We start from the raw sequence: 18,379 nt of genomic DNA on the forward strand, positions 1-18,379 counted from the left end.
TAGGTGTCACGGAGGCCCCAGAATCGCCACGGCTGCGCTGAGCCCGGTGGGGTGCTCCGCCAGCAGGCTGGGGACGAGGGCCGCCCTCCGGAGCGGCCCGGCCCGGCTCCGCGGGGTCGGTCTGTCAGTCGGTCTCCCTCTCCCCTCGGTAGCCACCCGACGTGAATCAGCAGCGCACGGCACGGCGGGACTCCCGCCTCCCGGTGCCGGACGGCAGACAGCTACGACAGCAGCCCCCGGCGTGTTTCCCCCGGGCAACGGCAAGGCCGGGGGGCGGGCCGCAGCGGCCCCGCCCCAGCGCGCCAGGGGCAAGCAGAGTCCCGGGTGGGGTGGGCCGGCCCAGGACAGCCCCGCGGAGGGGCACCGGGGGCGGAGGGGAAAGGGAGCAGCCGTTACCTCAGCCGTGCCCCTCGCGGGCTGCGCGCCGGGCCAGGCACGAACTGATCGGCGGCCCCGGCCCCGCCGTGGCCCCGCCTGGCCCCGCCCCCACGCGCACGCGCTGTCCGCCGCGCCGCTTCCGCCCGGCTCCCGGTTGGGCGGTGGCCGGCGACGGAAGGCGGAAGCGGGGCGGACGGTGGTGGCCGAGAGGGGTGAGCGGCGGGGATGCGCCTGCAGGCGGCGTGCTCGCTCTCGGCTTCCCGTGCTCCTCCGCACTGTCATAGCGTGAGACTGGGAAGTCCTTGATTGGGGTAAACGCTGAACAAAAGAACTAAAACATCGGTGTGTTATCAGCATCGTTCTCAGCCTAAATCCAAAGCACAGCACTGCAGCAACTACTAGGGAGAAAATTAACTCTATACCAGCCGAAAACAGGGCAATGCCATGACCTCAAGAGGGTGAGGAGTACCTGCTGCCACCGGGGATGTCTTTTCCGTATGAGAGCATCGTTCCGGGTCAGATTTATCGGTCCAGTGGGTGCAAGTTCACAATGAATTCCACCTCTGTATTTTAAAGAACATCTCCTGCAATACTGTCACTCTGCAGAGCCCCGTCTCGATGTCCTACAACTGCAGGAGTGAACAGGGAGGACAGCGCTTTTCAGGTGGAAGGGAACATCATAATTCCGGGGAACGTCTGTATCATAGCTTCCTTGCTACATGTGTCACACGCTATCAGTTGTCAAAGCCAGGTTGTTCTGTGCCAAGACGTACAACTGTAGTAAATGCATTACAACTGTTATATTGGCAGTCAACGTTTGAAAATAACCTAACGAAATGTGTATTTTCCCTGACGTGCATGGCACGCTGCAATTTCAGTGGTGCGATGTTCTTGCTATGCTGGCTTGTGTCCACCAGATGTCACGCAGCGGCCACTGCTGCTGCAGGTGTCCTAAGGAATTCAAGAACTAACTGCAGTTACTACTGACTTTTTGTGACTAGCATTTCACTGAATTTATATATTGCTGATTCAACCGTCTGATCTGGGAAATTCTAGTACTTTTTCAGTCGTCTGAAATATTAGTCTGAAGTGTTTGTTGATTTGTTTTGTTTTGGTTTTCCAGTTAAATAAACTTGTCACGATCACCTCTTTTTGATAAAACATAATAATCTGAACACACGCCCTATTATACATTATTAAAAAAAAAACTTGTTGCTGGCGTTGATAATGCTCTATAAGCAAAAAGTTTAGCTGTCATACTTACGTGATTTGGGACGTAATCAGTAAAACTTTATCTTCTCTCTAAGGGGTTTTCTGACACATTAATTAAAAAAAAAAAGTATATAAAAAACCTCACCCACACAAAAACATACAAAAAAAATCCACAAAAAAAGCCCCAAACAAAACAAAAAAAAAACCAACCTCAAACCCAAACAACAGGTAAACTGGTGTAAATCTGGATTAAAGTTGATATTTGGTATGGCCTACCCCAAAACATAGGGAAAGATGGCACATAGCACATGCTATACTGCAAGTGCTTTAGGCTTTCAAGTGACCAGTTCCCTTCTGCTTCTAAATATAGGCAAGTTACACTTTCCTTGGGTGCAGGTATTGGGCAGCACCTCCAAACAGCATATTAACATTGAGATGATGGAATGGGAGAGGTTTCTCCGGAAGTGTTCCCTGTGCACTCACAACAATTTAACTAGGTGAATGATGTGGAAATGACTGTCTTGCAGACCTGGAATGGCAGAAACTTCTGGATGAAAAAGGATGCTTCCACTGAGACCTGCATAGGACCAATCCCACAATTACAAAGGCATCCAAACCACAAGCACTGGTCATGGCTACAGGCTTTTCTATGGATTTCTGCAAGGAACCCCCTTAATGCTGTTACAGGTCCATTGGAACTGGTCTGATGAGGAGATATGTGGAGATACTGTGAGGTGCCAGCACCTCTGCAAACAAACAAACAAACAAACAAAAGTAGCTTGCCTTGGTTACAAGATTCCCAGACTTTTAGAAAGCTTTGCACAAGCAGATATCCCTACAGGAAATCAAGGAAAACCATGTTTCTTATTTGTGCTTTCTTCTTATGAGTTCCTCAGAGTTCTTTTATAGGAAAGGGTTATTTCAGTAGTGCTGAAGGGTTTGATTGATCATTGCAGCAGCATCACTAAAGATAATGACCACTTGTATTGAAAACAAAATGGCCCAAAAGCATCCACTGGCACAACTGGTCCCACTCATTTTTATTTTTTTTTTCCTCATGAGCAGGAAGAAGCCTGCCAGCACTGCTATTAACAATAATACTGAGATTGTTATACTGATAGTGTATATACTGAGGATGTGACCCATTCTTGATGCTGCCTGTGCTTACCTCAAGAGGTTTTATTTAACCTCTACTGCTACAGCTCTTGAAGCACACCATTGGCCAGCTAGGCTGTGTAATCAGCATTCTGTTGATTGCTAATGACAAGTACAAACCAGATTAAACATTTATTTTTGCATTATTCTGTCATAAGGTACATAGGAACCTGACTCCCCTGACACCCTGGCATATGGATTCCACTCTATAGGCTTAAAATTGAACACAATTGAGTGCCCAAGTCTTTTTCTGGATCTACATAGAAGATGCTAAGTAGAGAATAACGCACAGTAAGTTATAAAGCAAGATTAACTTGCTGTTTAGAGTATCTTCCTATTCAAACATCCTAGCAAACTGCTGATGTACTTACCAGACCTGAAGTGAATGCCAACTTTGCTATTAATATGGCTATAAATAATGATCTGAATTTGAATGAACATTAAAAATAATTGCTAGGATGGAATGTCAAAACGATGCAATAAAAAAGTAATTACCTCCCTTGGCATATTGTTTTCCACATTGTTATCTAATGCTTCAAGTGGCACTGTCACACAATAAAATGGACCAGTTTAAACTGGAGGGTAAAGAGCTCAGCAAACATATTTCCAATTCCAAAAATTCTCCAGAGAATTCCCCCATTTTAAACATCATCATCATGCAACACTCAGTGTGTCATTGCCTAATGGCAAGTGAATAAAAACATCTGTTAGTGAGTACAAATGGAATGTGAAGATGCTTGTAAAGAACAAGACTATAATTAAAGATGCATTAATTCTAACAGAAATAAGAGAAATGGAACAGATTTTTTACATATTTGTGGGCAGTATGTTTTTGTGTAATGGTAGTGGAGATGAAGATTTGTAATCACAATCACTGTATAATTTAGGTTGGAAGGCACCATCGGAGTTCTTTCCTGACCTTTAGGCCAACACCCCTTCTCAAAGCAGGAGTAGTTACAAAGTTGGATCATGTTGGTGAAGGCAAATAATGCTGAAAAGTTACTGAAATAATACGTGAAATAGTATTTCTATGTATATTTTACTATAACTGGGATAACTGGTATTGCTTTGATCACATGGAATGAACTTACTGCTGCTTTCACAGGACTGGTGTCTTATGGGCACCTACATATACAGAAAGTAAGGATCATTCATATATACAACAAAGAACCCTGGCAGGTGGACAGAAAAATTCCTTTTACTCAGACCTGGCTCCTCTTCATGTAAAACCCTGAGCCCATTAAATCAATGGCAAAACACACAAAGGTATGTGAATCTTAACTTTTTCCAGTGTTGCTTTATTAGGAATTGATCTTCAATCATTATTGATGTTTTCCCTTCATTTCCCTAACAGCTTTCAATAGAAAACAAAACATATTTTGTTTTAATTTCTTAGCTATTGTCTTTTGAGTATGTAAACAAAACCAGATTGTTGGAATCATTAATATGCACCTTGTAACATGCAACAGTGAGTAAGAGTCAAATGAAACTCATAATGCTGCTATTTATATCTAGCTAAATAGTTCGTTGTTGCCTACTCCCAGTGAAGAATTAATTTTATTAATTACATGAAAATCTGATTCATTCATCTGAGGCCTTTCTGGAAATATTACAAGATATAAGTACCACATCCGATGGCACTTAATATTTTCCAGATACAATTTTAATTTATGTCTTTGTGGAAGCAAAAGATCCCCTCTTATCTGGATATACTTTTTCTTTTGTGCCCTCTTCATCTACTAATATGTGCCTCCTATAACAGGTGAAATCATTCGGAAATGTTCTAAGCTGTTTTTAAACTTTCTTGTCTAAATAACTGAAGTGTGCCAACAGCTGTCCTAGTTTTCCCTTACAGTAGTTAACTCTGGTTTACTTTGCTGATTTCCAATTTTAGCTCTATTTTGAACTTCCAGAGTCACATTTCAGACTATCAAAATTATCTTTTGTTGCTAAAACAAGTGACTGGACATTAGGAACTCCTAGTTCTAAGTTTGCTGCTTGTCATTTACCTCAAAATAAATTTCTTTGGGGCTACCTTATTGTAGCCCCATTAAGACATCTTGATCTTAGCAAGGAGAGAGGGAAATACCTTTTTTCACTTAGCTATGTTTTCATCCCTCTGCATTCTAGCTAAGTAATACTTATTCTGTCAAGTACTGTCACTTACCAAACAGGAGTGTCTGGTACTCAAAAAGCAATAATCCCCATGATTCCTATTTTTTCCTGTTGGGAATACTGAAAGAAAGATTAATGGCTTTGTCAGTACTACCTCTTTATGTGACAGGATTGACTCTGTCTATGACATAAATTTAGCCATTTATGACTGAGAGTCATCACTAACTTAAGTGTTGAATCATAGCATAGCCAGGAAGTGAAACAAAACTATAAGGAGGATAGTATAATAATCCTGTGCTGTTTGGCTATTGGAACAGCCTTGAGGCTGTTTATTTCTAGGCAAGAAGACATTTCACCCTTAATCTGAATGGAAACTCCTGTTAATGCTGTTGGCATGTCAGCTTCTGAGGCAAGGGTTAGTCCAGCCCTCAGTACTAGAAGACACTAAGCACCCATGTGTCACCTGGCACTCAGGAACAACCAGAACCGAAACTAGCATTAACTGCTATTTATCAACAAGTAATCTTTTATACCTTAGTAAGAAGAATTCATGCTGTACAGCTTTATATTAAAATCCTTTCAGTAAGGATTTAATTAATTTACAAAAACATATTGCATACTTTTAAGCATCTGAGTTAAACACAGTCATCCACAGATTCTCATTACAACCTAATCTAATGGCTGTCTTATGAAGCCTGTCATGCTATTGCAGTGAAGTATCAAATATCATAGGGGTTTATGGATAACACAATGCTAGGTGCAGCATAGGAACAGCAGACCAGATTCCCTGCCCATACAAATCACCATGGCTTCAGAAAAGTAGTTCTCTATTCTCAGTAAACCTGTGTGTATATTACCTGTCACCTAGACCATGGTTTCTTTCTTAGCTTTCAGAAAGGAAATACTTTAGATTTGTAATAAAATACAGTATTTCTCTATTCCATACAAAAATAAACCCTGGTTTTGTGGTATGACTGGATGATCTTCAGGAATTTTATGCAAGGAAAGAATTTTTCTCAGTGATTACAAATTCAATTTGGTCACTTCGTAGCAACAAAGTCTTGATAACCCCAGTTCTGAAGCTGTGATATATCTTTGTTTCTCCATTAATGAAATGTATTAAGGAGGTTTAAATTTACAAAGACTTTTTAGTGAATTTAAAATCGCTATTGGATGTAAGTTCTTCTGTTTTTTCTCTTTGTAGTATTTGTACAACATTTGTTATATGAGCTAGTTGTTAAATCACTGATTTCTCAGGGAAAGCAGTAAATATACAATACATATAAGATAGGAGGATGGATGTTAGCATTGGAGGGGAAAAATGTAAAAATCCTAAACTCTATCTGATTCCGTAAGAAGTATAATTACCAATGGCCCCACCAGTGCTAAGTGGAGGGGGAACCATCTATTCCCCTAACTTACTAGCCACACTGTGTCTATCATAGCCCAGTATATGTTTGGCCTTCACTGCTGCGCTGAAGGTTGCATTTTCCTCGTTGAACTCAATGATTTTTCCACTGGCTCATTCCTCTCGTTTGCTGGGATCCCTGTGAATAGCAGCTCAGCCCTCCAACATATCAACCAGTCCACACCTCAGTTTGTATCATGCAAAAACCTGATAAGTGTGTGTGCCAGCTCATTGTGCATGTCCGTGATAAAAAATGTTAAATGGCACTGGCCCTCATATTGGTGCTGGAGGAGTGCCACTAGCAACCAGCTTCCAGTGAGACCTCTGTAGTGAGGGGTTGATTGTGGCTGGATGCCAGGTACCCACCAAAGCTGCTCAGTAACTCCCCTCCTCAACCGGACAGGGGAAGAAAAGTACAGTGAAAGGCTTGTGGGTCAAGGTAAGGACAGGGAGAGATCGCTGTTCCCCTGCTCCACTGTGGGGGACCTCCCATGAGAGAGTTATCTGCGAACTCCTCCAACACTAGTCCTTCCCACAGGCTGCAGTTCTTTACAAACTGCTCCAGCGTGGGTCCCTTCCGTGGGGTGCAGCCCTTCAGGAACAGGCTGCTCCAGTGTGGGTCCCCCCAGGGTTCATAAGTCCTGCAACAAGCTTGCTCTGGCATGGGCTCCTTTCTCCACCAGGCCACAGGTCCTTCTAGGAGGTACACCAGTGCAGGATTCCCATGGGGTCACAGCCTCCTTCAGGCATCCCCCTGCTCTGGTGTGGTGTCCTCCATGGGCTGCAGGTGGATATCTGCTCCACTGTGGACCTCCATGAACTGCAGGTGAAGATTTGTTCCACCATGGACTTCCATGTGCTGCAGGGACACAGCCTGCCTCACCATGGGCTACACCATGGGCTGCAGGAGAATCTCTGCTCCAGTGCCTGGAGCAACTTCTCCCTCCTTTGTTGACCTTGGTGTCCTTAGGGCTGTTTCTCTCACATATTCTTTCTCCAGCTACAATTGCTGTTGCACAGCAACTTTTTTCCCCTTCTTAAATACATTATCCCAGAGGTACTACCACCACCACCAATGGGCTCAGCCTTGGCCAGTGGTGGGTCCATCTTGGAGCCAGCTGGCACTGGCTCTATTGGACATGGGGGAAACTTCTAGAAGCTTCCTACAGAAGCTACCCCTGTAGCCCTCCTGCACTACCAAAAACTTGTCATGCAAACCCAATACAAACTTGAACCCTTAACCACTACTGTCTGAGCCCATCAGTCCAGCCAGTTTTTCATCCACCTTACAGACTACTCAACCAGTCTACATCTCCCCACTTCAGCTACCACTGTACTAAGAAAGACTGTGGAAAGTCTTGCTTCGGATAAGCTACATCTGTTACTCTCATCCACAGAGCCAGCCATTTCATCATAGAAGGCAATCAGGTTGGTCAAGCATGACTGAACCTTGATAAATCTCTGTTGGCTGGTTCCAGTCATCTTTCCATCCTTCATGTACTTGAAATGAGGAGGACTTGTTCCTTAATTTTCCCAGGAGCTGACCAGGTTGCAGGTCTTCCTTCTTGGCTTTTTAAAATACTGAAGTAACATTTGCCTTTTACCAGCAACTGGGGAGCTCCCCCAGTTGCCACAGCCTTTTAAAGATGATAAAGAGGAGCCTCACATAAGACATCAGCCATCTCAACTTCCGTGGGTGCATCTGATATGGTACCACGTCCAGAATTATTTAAATTCTCTCCAACCCGATCCTCCTGTATGGTGGGTAGTACCTCACTCCTTCCAGTTTGCTACTAAGCACAAAGACTCGGCCTTGCCAGTAAAAAGTGGGGCAAAGAAAGCATTAATTACTTCAGCCTTTTCTACATAGTTTGTTGCTAGGTCCTTTCTAGTTTGCTTGCAATATTTAGCAGCAAGCTTACATTTTCCTTCACCTTTCTTTCAAGACTGCTTACCTGTAGAAGCCCCTTCTTGTTGCCCTCTACATTCCTTGGTGGTTTCAACCCCAGCTGTGTGTGGCTTTCCTAATTTGACTCTTGCTTACCTGGATGATGCTGCTAGATTTCCTGGTCCCTGATTCCACTTTCTCCATACCTCCTTTTTGTGTCCGAGCTCAGCCACAGATTCCCTCTTTGGCCAACCTGGCCTCCTGCCATATCTGTCCAACTTCTTGTGCAATCACAATGTGCCATTCTTGTGCTTCAAGCAGATTTTAGTTGAAGATCAGCTCTAATGGGATCTTCTCCTTTCTTGGCTTCACAGAGATTCTTGTCTACCCCTTCCCTGACCAAGCTGAAGTCCACTCTCCTGAAATCAAGGTCTTTGCTATGTACCTTCCTCACTTCCCTTAGCGTCTTAAATTCAGCCTGGTTTTACACTTCTTTTTAGACTCTGATCTCCATACTCTGATGAACCTGCTTAAAAGCCTTTCTCAATAGATGAGTAAGACTGTTGGTAAAGATACTCTTGCCTCTCTTTCTTACAATGGTGCTGTCACTCCCCACCAGTCCTTGCTCCCAGAAGATGATCCATGGGCATAGAAGCCCTGCCTGTGACACCAGCCGTATTGGCTTTGATATGCAAGATACATCCTCTCCTACTGAGTCCATTTCCTTGGCTGGTAGGATCAAAAAGAAACACCACCTTGTCACCTTTACCACAGCTTAGAGCACAGCAGTCATCCTTGATTTGCTCAAGGTCTCTTTTGGCAGCAACAGTTTGTGGCCAGATGGGTAAGCAGAAATAGATAGTGCAAAGACAGTAATATGTAGTAATAGCCCAAAGACCCCATCTATACTTCTGTGGTGTCCCACATCTGGAGTCAGGACCAGCAATCAGCCTCCTGACAGCAAGTCTGACATGCAGATGTGTGCTGTAGACCCTAGAGAAGGGAGTCTTAGCCACTGTTACCGATTATTTCATTCTTATGGCAGTGGTTCCAACCAACTTGCAATTTTTGTTGGATACCCTTGAAATTCCCCATGACCCTTGACGATTTTAGCTATGCCCCAAAACTTTCAATCCCACATAAATTTTACTGTCTTGCTACATATCTTAGCTCATAAATAAATATTTTAAATAGGAACAATCTCATTAGAGATACTTAAGGAAGTCCATTGCTTGTTTTATCTTATATCGATTATTCTTACTCTTTCTGTGGTCTATGACAGCTCTTTTTTCTCTCAACCCATAAGTATATAGTTTCCTTTATAACCTATTGGGAAGGGCACGGTTTTAAAGACTGGATAAATTTCAGCTTATTCATTCTCCTTAATCTACTTTTTTGTAGACCAGCTAGTAGATAACTCCTTAATTATTGTTTATTGATGGTAGAAATTCACTGACCTGCAATCTCACAGTCACTCTCTGTGCTTGTTTTAAATATTACATCCTTATTCTCTTTGATTGCAACTGATTATCATGGGAAAAGCAAAATGCTGGGAACACCTCTGCCACTTTATGCTTCTACTCCCTGGGACTTACGATAACTGGTTTGCTTCATCAGGCTGTTTCAACACCTCCTCTTTTGGATAACTTTTCCTGGGACAGTGCAAGGTTTAGATTCATCTGAGAAGAGGACAGAGCAGATGTCTGTAAAGACTGGTGCTGGCTGACGGATTTCACAGGATCTTCACACAGACAAAAGAGGTTTTTGTTGTACAGGAGACAGGAGGAAAAAGTGACTGGTAAACACAGCTATGAACAGACAGTTTCGATTTCCTAGTAATGCTCCTGTATTATCTGCGGATATACGGGAACAGTTATGTTTTTAATTACATCTGGTCAGCTTATTATTTAACTGCAGATTCTTTAGCACCTAACTAGGTTACAGAAGACTGGCTAGTTCTTGGATTTGTCACAGGACACTCATATCCCATTGCAATTTAATCAGCTTTGCTTATGCTTCAGTCTTTAGGATGTTGGTTTTAGACTGTAAATTGCTTAAGATAGATACCTGCCTTCCTGCATGCTTCTATGTTTCCCAGCTCATCTGTTAGTCAGTATAAATAATAATAAATGATAGTTACGTGTTTAATTTCCAAGGATACTGGCTAAGTAATACATTTGGAATGTCTATAAAATAATTAATTTTAAATTTTGTGGTAGTTTCTGCCTTCTTAAAAACTGAAAGAGAAAGATCCTATCCTAACTTAAGCCATGCCGGCTGATAGATTTATATGAGAATATGATGTAAATACAATAGAATGGGACTGCTGATTTAGTCAAACTTAAATTAAAAATTCTTTTTCAAGGTGACAGGGTTCGAAATTAATTTCAACCTAGCAAATAATTAAAATTTGTGCCAGGATGCAAAATAGGAACATGAGGTACAGCTTAGTTTTTGAGCAACCATAAAAGTGTAGCAGTGCTATGCACGCTACTGGAAAACTGGAAAAGCAAGAAAAACAAAATAGAATGTTAACCTGGAAGTATTATACATTTCAGCAAAGCCATACTTACTCAGAAAATCATATGCGCATCTTGATATTAAGCAGTAAAATAGCAATTTGCCAGTATTACATTCCTAATGCCTCATTATTATGTTAATGTTGGTATATTTTAATTGAATTGATTTATGGTCTTATTAGTATACCTTTAAATTGTAACTATGGGAGAACAAAGTGCTAGAATTAACATTCTTTCTTTCTTTTTTTTCTTTTGAAATCGAACTCCAGAGGACCCAGGAGCCCCCAATGCACAAAGCCGCATAATGCTATCAATCAATCAGTGTCATCCTGCCCTTGTAAGAAGCAGCATCTCCCACCTCCCACTCAGTTTCCATCAGTCTGCAGAACCAACAAGATGACAAAGACGAAAACCACAATGCCACAAGGTGGAATGCTCTTTCCTCTGGGTAGCATCTACAGCATTTGTTTCAGTCTAGTTATAGAGTGTGTTTTCCCATAGCTATTTTGTCTTCCCCTGTTACAGTTTCAGGAAGGGAAAAAAATACTTATTGAAACCAAATAAATGCCATAGTGAACCAATAATGACATTAAGGGAGCAAGTATGAAAAAGACAGCATGCATAGAGTGTTTGTTAGTGTTCAGCTTGAGACCAGGCACCGAACCTTTACGTAAACTCCTTATGCGAAGTGTCAAGTCCTAAGATTGAAAGCTTTGAAGAAACCATGGGATGAAAAATGTACAGAGGAAACATTAATCTTTTACACAGGGGCAGAAGAACACAATACCTGGATACTCAGAGCAAGAGTGAAGTGGGTTATGGGTTTTGTCTTGCCTTTGTACTGACACTGAGCTTCAATGAGAGGTAGTTATCATTAAGAGAAAAGTAGCATTCGATTATCATTAACAGAACACGAAAAGTTCTTAGCAGGTAACAGAGAAGGAAATGCCTGAAAGAAATGTTTTCAGTGGGACAGGAGGTTTCCTTCTGTGAGCTGATTGGAGAAGGAATGAAAAATACTGTTCTTGCTAATACAAGAATAAAACTGATGTCCTATACTGGGAACTCCTGAATGTTTTGTAACTGAAATCCATTTGGCCATCTGCCTGGGCTCATTGGCTGCACCTAGTTGGCATTAAAATCAAACAAAACACTCTCACTGTTGGCATCACGATGGGAGTATTATGTGGAGGTAGTAACTAATGCTGAAGTACTGCACTTCTACACTAAAAAAAAAAAAAAGGATGGTTGTGGATAGCACTGTAAAACTCCATCAAGTTATAGTTAAAGAACACATGCTACACTGTGGCTATGTTGTGGGACACTTTTAATGGGTAAGCACTGAAGTTATACAGCCCCATGAGTGACAAATTAAGCCAAAGCTATCAGAAGTGTGAAGGTGAAATCTTGCCCCGGACAAGGGTCACATGCGTTTTTGACTTGATCTGATCAATAACCAGCATCTAAGAGATGCGCACTGCATGCTTTCAACAGAGGTACAAGCTCATGAAGTTAAATGCCAAAGATGCCAAAATGGACCATGATCGGAACATGACACCGTGAAGTGAGACAAAAAGCATCCAATACACAGAACTAAAGTACTACCTGAAGTAATCATTCAGTGTGTACGAGCAAGAAGAAATTCAGAGCATGAGGTTATATGCATGTATCCCCGCTCCAAAATGTCCCTCAGAGCCTGAGGTGCTTCCATTTGCTTCAGTGCCTGCGTGCTCACCTGTGTGTCTCCTCTGGCAATGCAGCCATACAGCTGCCAGAAACACCAGGGTAAGTCATGGCAGCTGGCACGCCAGTAACGTTGACTAAGTGAAGATTGCCCTTTGAACCTGATTGTTGTTTTGCCCTACCTAACAGGTAGGTAAAGAAATCCCACAAATTCTTCATGCCTTCCAAATTTACTTCTTGGTTGAGCCTGAAATCCCTGTCTCTTGCTTCCAAATTCCTTAGTCCTAGTCTCATTCAATCTCTGCTTGCTATTTTTCCAAAGTCCTTCCCTGTGAGACAGACTTGTTTACCTTTGTGTGGTTTGCCCTGCTATTTGTTTTAAGGGTCTCTTGGCTTCTTTGGCTTCCTACCTATTGCTGTGGCTGCAATTCTGGCTGGCATGCTCCTGACCTAATTTAGTTCTTAGCCTTGGCTTTCCCTGGTCATAATATTTAGTTGCATTTTCCATTTTTGACTCCAGGCTGTCCTTAACCACCAGGAATGATCACTCACATACTGATAATTTACTAAGGACGTATATGTATACCTTTATTTTCAAAGCATGGAGTGGGACTCGTTTCCTCTCTTTTCAGGTGTTGCCAGGGAACCTCTAGTCTTGTTGGGCCAGAAAGAAAACACTAGTGGTGGTATGACTGTGAGGTAGAACGTCCCCTTGTAGGTAGGATATTAAGGCTACCACTTCCATCACTATTTCTACATCATACCTTAAACCCTTGTAAAAAAAAGGAAGCCAGTACAACATTTTGTACAGAGCCTGCTATTACTATGTGTGTTAAACAAGACCCAAATATGCCAACCACAGAGAGTCTCAGTGGAGATTTAGGCCAAACAATACCTAGTTTTTAGCTCCTTGTCAGACTTAGGCAAGAAGCAGGCACCCAACACTCAGTCTTGTAAAGACTGAGGCAGTTCTGAGCATGTGGAGAAGTGAATCTCTAAGTACCTGGGGCACTTTCAAGACAACAGGGAGGCACTGCTGGAATTTAGGTGCCCATAGGGTTAGGTGTCAAATGAATGTGGGATTTCAGGACCATAGTTTGGATTTTACATGCTTTTTGTGGGACAGAGGTAGGATTTTGGCCCCTGCATACTTTATTGCTCCTTTATCACCAGCTCCAAAATGTGGGAATCCAAAACACTCTTCATATATTCTGACAGTGAATTACTTGAATCTCAAATGTTTGCTTGCATGTACTGCTTCTGAAGGAAACTACAAACCTCTGCTGTACTAGAAAAGAAGATAGACTATTTGGTGACAAAGTTGACGATAGTTCATCCTATTTTTCTACAGTTTGCTTATGGGCTTTAGGTTATTTCCTGCCCCCACGTATACTGTGCCATATATTGGGATAGTTTTATATTAGAAGTGTTTCTGTTTTGAAACAATAAAAAGGGAGGACCAACAATTTGAATAAATAATGTTATCTCAACTTGTGTGTTGTTTAGTTCCTGCAACAGACTCACAGATTTTGAGTCTGGTTCATTTTTTTTTTTTCTGATTCTCATCATAATTCCAAAATTAGCATGCTTCTGGGTTCTTTTTGTAAATCTCACATACAATGTGCAGTCAAACTAACTGGATACTGAATATAATGAAGTCTGATCTGGATACCAAATCAACTTCTTTTTCACCATGTTGGAATGAAAACAAACAGGAGAAAGATAATTTGTTGCATAATATCTTACTATGATATGAATTACCAAGAACTGTTGCAAAATTGTGTTGGTTCAGATAAAAGCTAGACTAACTTGTTCTGTTGCATGTGTTAGGACTGCTGACATAAACATGACCATCACTTAAAGTTTTCTAAATGACTGGTTAATTCTAATTAATTTCTGCCTTAACTAATGGTGTTAAAAATGCCTTTCCTGAAAGAAAAGGTCCAAATCTTATAATTAAGCCTAAGAACAAGTATGCTTCTTCCAAGTACTTAGCCTCCACAATCTATTTGGATTGAGATCACGTGTTGTTCTGAAACTGCCATATTTAACAAGCAGACTTTACTTTAGGCAAAAGTTTGAAGAAGCATTATCAACCTTTCACCTACTCTTGTGTATGAGGATATTGTGATCCATGTTAGCACTGAAGCACAGATGCTGGATACCTCAAAGCTGATGTAGCATGCTTGTTTCTTGTATGTGTTAACCCAGAGAGATTCTTAACTCTGCATGTTTTCTAGGTATTCTATGATGCTAATGCTGATCCAGACCCTGCCAAGATAGTCTGAAAGGATCTGAAAATATGCATGCCTTGCAATTCTCCCTTTCTCTATGAAGTTCTCCCTTTCTATGATTTAAACTGTATGTTCTCAGGCCATACATGTCATTATTTGCTGTGGAATGAAGTAGCAGAGAGCTGCTGAACACAGCCTCCGCTGCCTGGCCTGCCAAGAACTGTGGATATGTAGGGGGTACAGTGGCAGAGAGGAGACACCAGGCCTGCAGTGCCCCAGACTCCTTCCCCCCAGTGCTATTTAGTTGAAGAGGCTCACCAACACGAATTTATTCACAACAGAATTTATGCACAACAGAATCCCCATAACTGAGACCTAAATGGAAATTTAGTACACATACTTAGCAATATATTTACCTGGCTTCTTCAATGGTGAATGTCATAAATCACCATGGTAATGCCCACTGTGGATAAAGGAAAGAGAAAGGAATAATTTTATGCTGAGATAAGAGGCAAAGTACAGCTATTTGGATCTTTATACTATATAGCCAGTATGCAAATATCCAATGCAGATGTAGGAAACAGGACCTCCTCCTTTGTTCCTAGCCATCCATCAAAGACAGCATGCTACTTGTCACCAGGTCTCCTTGTTTCTGTCCTTGGAGATACCTGAAACCCACCTGGACATGGTACTGAGTGACCTGCTCTTACTGACCCTGCTTGAGCAGGGGGACTGCACTAGACAACCTTCAGAGGTCCCTTTCCACCCCAGGTATTCTGTGATTCTATTATTTTCATGCCTATATAAATAGCTTTACTGAAATTGTCCTTTTTTCCCTTGTGCCCTTTGGCATTTCCTGAGGGTACAACTGTTCACCTTTCCAGTTCTGCCCAGTTTAGTCATGACATATATTTAATTTTGCGAAAAATCACTTTCGTTGTAGGTTAATGTGTTTAGTTAATCACCAGCCAAGTAAATAGCACATCACTGAGGAAAATAACTGAATTTACCCCCCAAACAGGTGTACATATTGCTTCAGGTGAAACAGTAGTACCACTAGGTCTGAGCCACTCAGCCAAACCCTTTTTGTATTTTGTCTTCCCCTGCCTTGCTCACATCCTTGTCCTGCTGCTGTAAAACACCTCAGCGTTAATTTATGTCCATCAGTTTATGTTGTGTTTATCACTTATTGGCTGATTGTGAGTATTTCATAATAGTGAAGTTTTTCCAGCATACAGACTTCTGACATTTCTTATCTCATGTTAGCATTTTTAGCAGACAATTACAACCTCCCTGTTCCATCAGTAGCAAGCAAAATCAGAAGAAACAACCCACTCTAAAAGCTCCTTACACGAGACAAATCATAGAACCAAAGAATGGCTTGGTTTGGCAGGAACCTTAAAGATCATCCAATTCTAACCCTGAGCAGGGACACCTTGCATTAAACCAGGTTGCTTCAAGCCCCATCCAGTTTGGCTTTAAACACTTCCAGGGATGGAGCACCCACAACTTCTTTGGGCAACCTTTTCCAGTGCTTCACCACCCTCACAGTAAATGCGTGCTTGTTAGCTACAATTTAGGACCGGCGGCATCGTCAGCATAATACAGTAAGCCTCCATTGGAAAGCTGGAGAAGACGTCGGGGTCATTTAAGAGAAGAGTCCTAAAAGCACGGAGGGACGCACGGGACCGCCACGTCCCGACAGGGGCGACCTCAGGCGACCCTGTCAGCTGCCAGCCCGAGCCGGGCCCTCCCCGCGGGAGCGGTCCTGCAGCCCCTCGACACAGCTCATTCGTCCCTTCCCGGCGGGACGGTCACTGCCGCTTTAGTCCCGGAGAGAGGGATAAGCACCTAATTAATTAATGCCCGGGCACCGGGACAAAAATGTAGCGCTGCAAGGTTTAGGGAGTGCCGTCTCCGCAGGAGCCCCCTCGGCTCCACGGGAGGGGTAAGGCCGGCCGTGGGGGGGGGGGGGGGGGGGCTGGCGGGACCTGTGTAGGATGTACGTGGTCCCCGCCCCGGCTCTGCCCCTACGCGGTGCGGGAGGGCGCGAAGCGTTTGCCCGCGACTTGCACAAGTGTCCGGGGCGCGGGAAATACCTGAGGGTTAGTAGAAAACAACAACAAGATAATGGTCCCTAATGTGCACCCTGGGCACGGATCACACGCGGGCCTCTCCCTTCCTGTGCGACCGGCGGGGAGCCTGCCGCGCCGCGGCTCTCTCCGCGGGGAGGGACCGACGCGGCCGGCGGTGGGCAGGGAAGGAGGGAGGGAATCACTTTATTAAACGCATACACCGAGGCGGGCGGCTGCCACCGCCGCCCCGTCCATGCCCGCGGAGAGCCCGAAACCACCGGGAGCGCCGCGCTCCCCCCGCTGCCGCTCCTGCCCCGGCTGCCGGCAGGAGGACGCCGCCACCGCGCACAGCCCCGCCGCCCACCGCGGTCACCACATGGCGCGACGCGGCCGCTTCCAGCGCCTCTTCGGCCGCAGCGAGTCGGAGGACTCGGAACCCGAGGGGGCGGCCACCCCCCCCCGCCGCCGCCCCTCCACCGCTGCCGCGCCCAAGCGGCGCCCCGCATTCCCCCACTGGCGCCCGAAGAGGAAGGAGCAGCACCCCCGGGGGAGCGGCGGTGCTGCTCCCGCCTGGACCCCGCCGCCCGCCTCACCCCTCGGTTCCCCGGCCCCGCGGTAAGCGCAGACCCCGCGGGGGGCGGGATAGCGGGCGGCCGGGGGAACGCGGGGATCGGCAGGCAGGGCACGGCTGGAGGCCAGGGTATTTTTCGCTCCCGAGGAGGGAAGCGGGTGTCCCGTCGCCCCCTTAATGTCCAGCGTTTGCCCCAGCCTTCTGGCAGCGCGGCACCTGAGCGGTGTTGACAAACAGCAGCGCCTGTGTGAATAAGTAACAGTCACCCTGTGCCCCAAGCAGAGGGAGGCTTCTTGCCCCAAAACAGCCTCCTAAAGTGTGGCTGGCGTGTGTGAATAAATTTACTTCTCCTTAAGAGCAGTGGGCTTACTCTGTGCTCACTTTCTGTGGATGCAGTAAAGGAGGAAGAGCAGAGAGAAGGGCCTGACACCGCGTATCTGCAGCCCTCCCCAAAGCTGTTGCTCCCCAGTGTGGTTTGAAGTCTCCCGTGGGTAGTGACCATCTGGTGCACCCTGGCTTATAAATTCTTGAGGACACGGGCATTCCGCAGGGCTGATTTCAGCCTGTGGCCGTGGCATGGGGAAGCTCCGTGGGACTGTGGAGTTGCCAAGCAGTAGAGCCCTCTGACATGGAGGTGGTTCACATCAGGGTATGGTGAACTTGGGGTTATATCAGGAATCAGACTGGTTAATACTACTCAGATTTGAACAGCAAGACCCAGGCAATGAGAAGGTGTCAGTGCTATGTGGATTTTATTTTATTTTATTTTAAAGCTGCGTTATTGGTCTCTCAGGTGTTTGGTTCAGACTGAGAAATCAGTGAGTTGCAGGTGGTGGCTCTGTGTGTTTATATTAGTTACACAGAAAATGCTAGCACTTGCCTAAAAATAGACAGTATGTAGGTGTGCAGACTTGACTAAAATATAGTCTAATGGTGTATTTGGTATTGAAATGTATTCTTGAAAACTTAAACCACCACCGTCTTTTATAAAAGAAAATGAAAAAGAACTTATGTTTACATATTTATAGGAAAAAGAAGACAAAGTATGCTTTTCAGATCTATTAAACCAGGAGACGATGCATTTCACAATGCTGTTGAGTGGCCAAGCTCAGGGTGATGCTGCACGTGGACCTCAACCAGG

At 44.2% G+C, this 18,379-nt stretch overlaps 1 protein-coding gene across 1 annotated transcript in view; it reads left to right on the forward strand.

The window, feature by feature from the left end:
- Positions 1-16,850: 16,850 nt before the first annotated feature.
- The window catches only part of CRYBG1 (crystallin beta-gamma domain containing 1), a 98,367-nt gene continuing 96,838 nt past the window's right edge, over positions 16,851-18,379 (forward strand). Inside the window, exon 1 of the mRNA XM_057404697.1 lies at positions 16,851-17,282. Coding sequence (XP_057260680.1) covers positions 16,921-17,282 — 362 coding nt within the window. The 5' untranslated portion in view covers positions 16,851-16,920. The remainder of the gene's footprint in view (positions 17,283-18,379) is intronic.

Source organism: Pezoporus wallicus, unplaced genomic scaffold (genome assembly GCF_028554395.1).
Source record: "Pezoporus wallicus isolate ANWC-B61680 ecotype Strahan unplaced genomic scaffold, APGP_CSIRO_Pwel_v1 contig_6923, whole genome shotgun sequence".
Lineage (NCBI taxonomy): Eukaryota > Metazoa > Chordata > Aves > Psittaciformes > Psittacidae > Pezoporus > Pezoporus wallicus.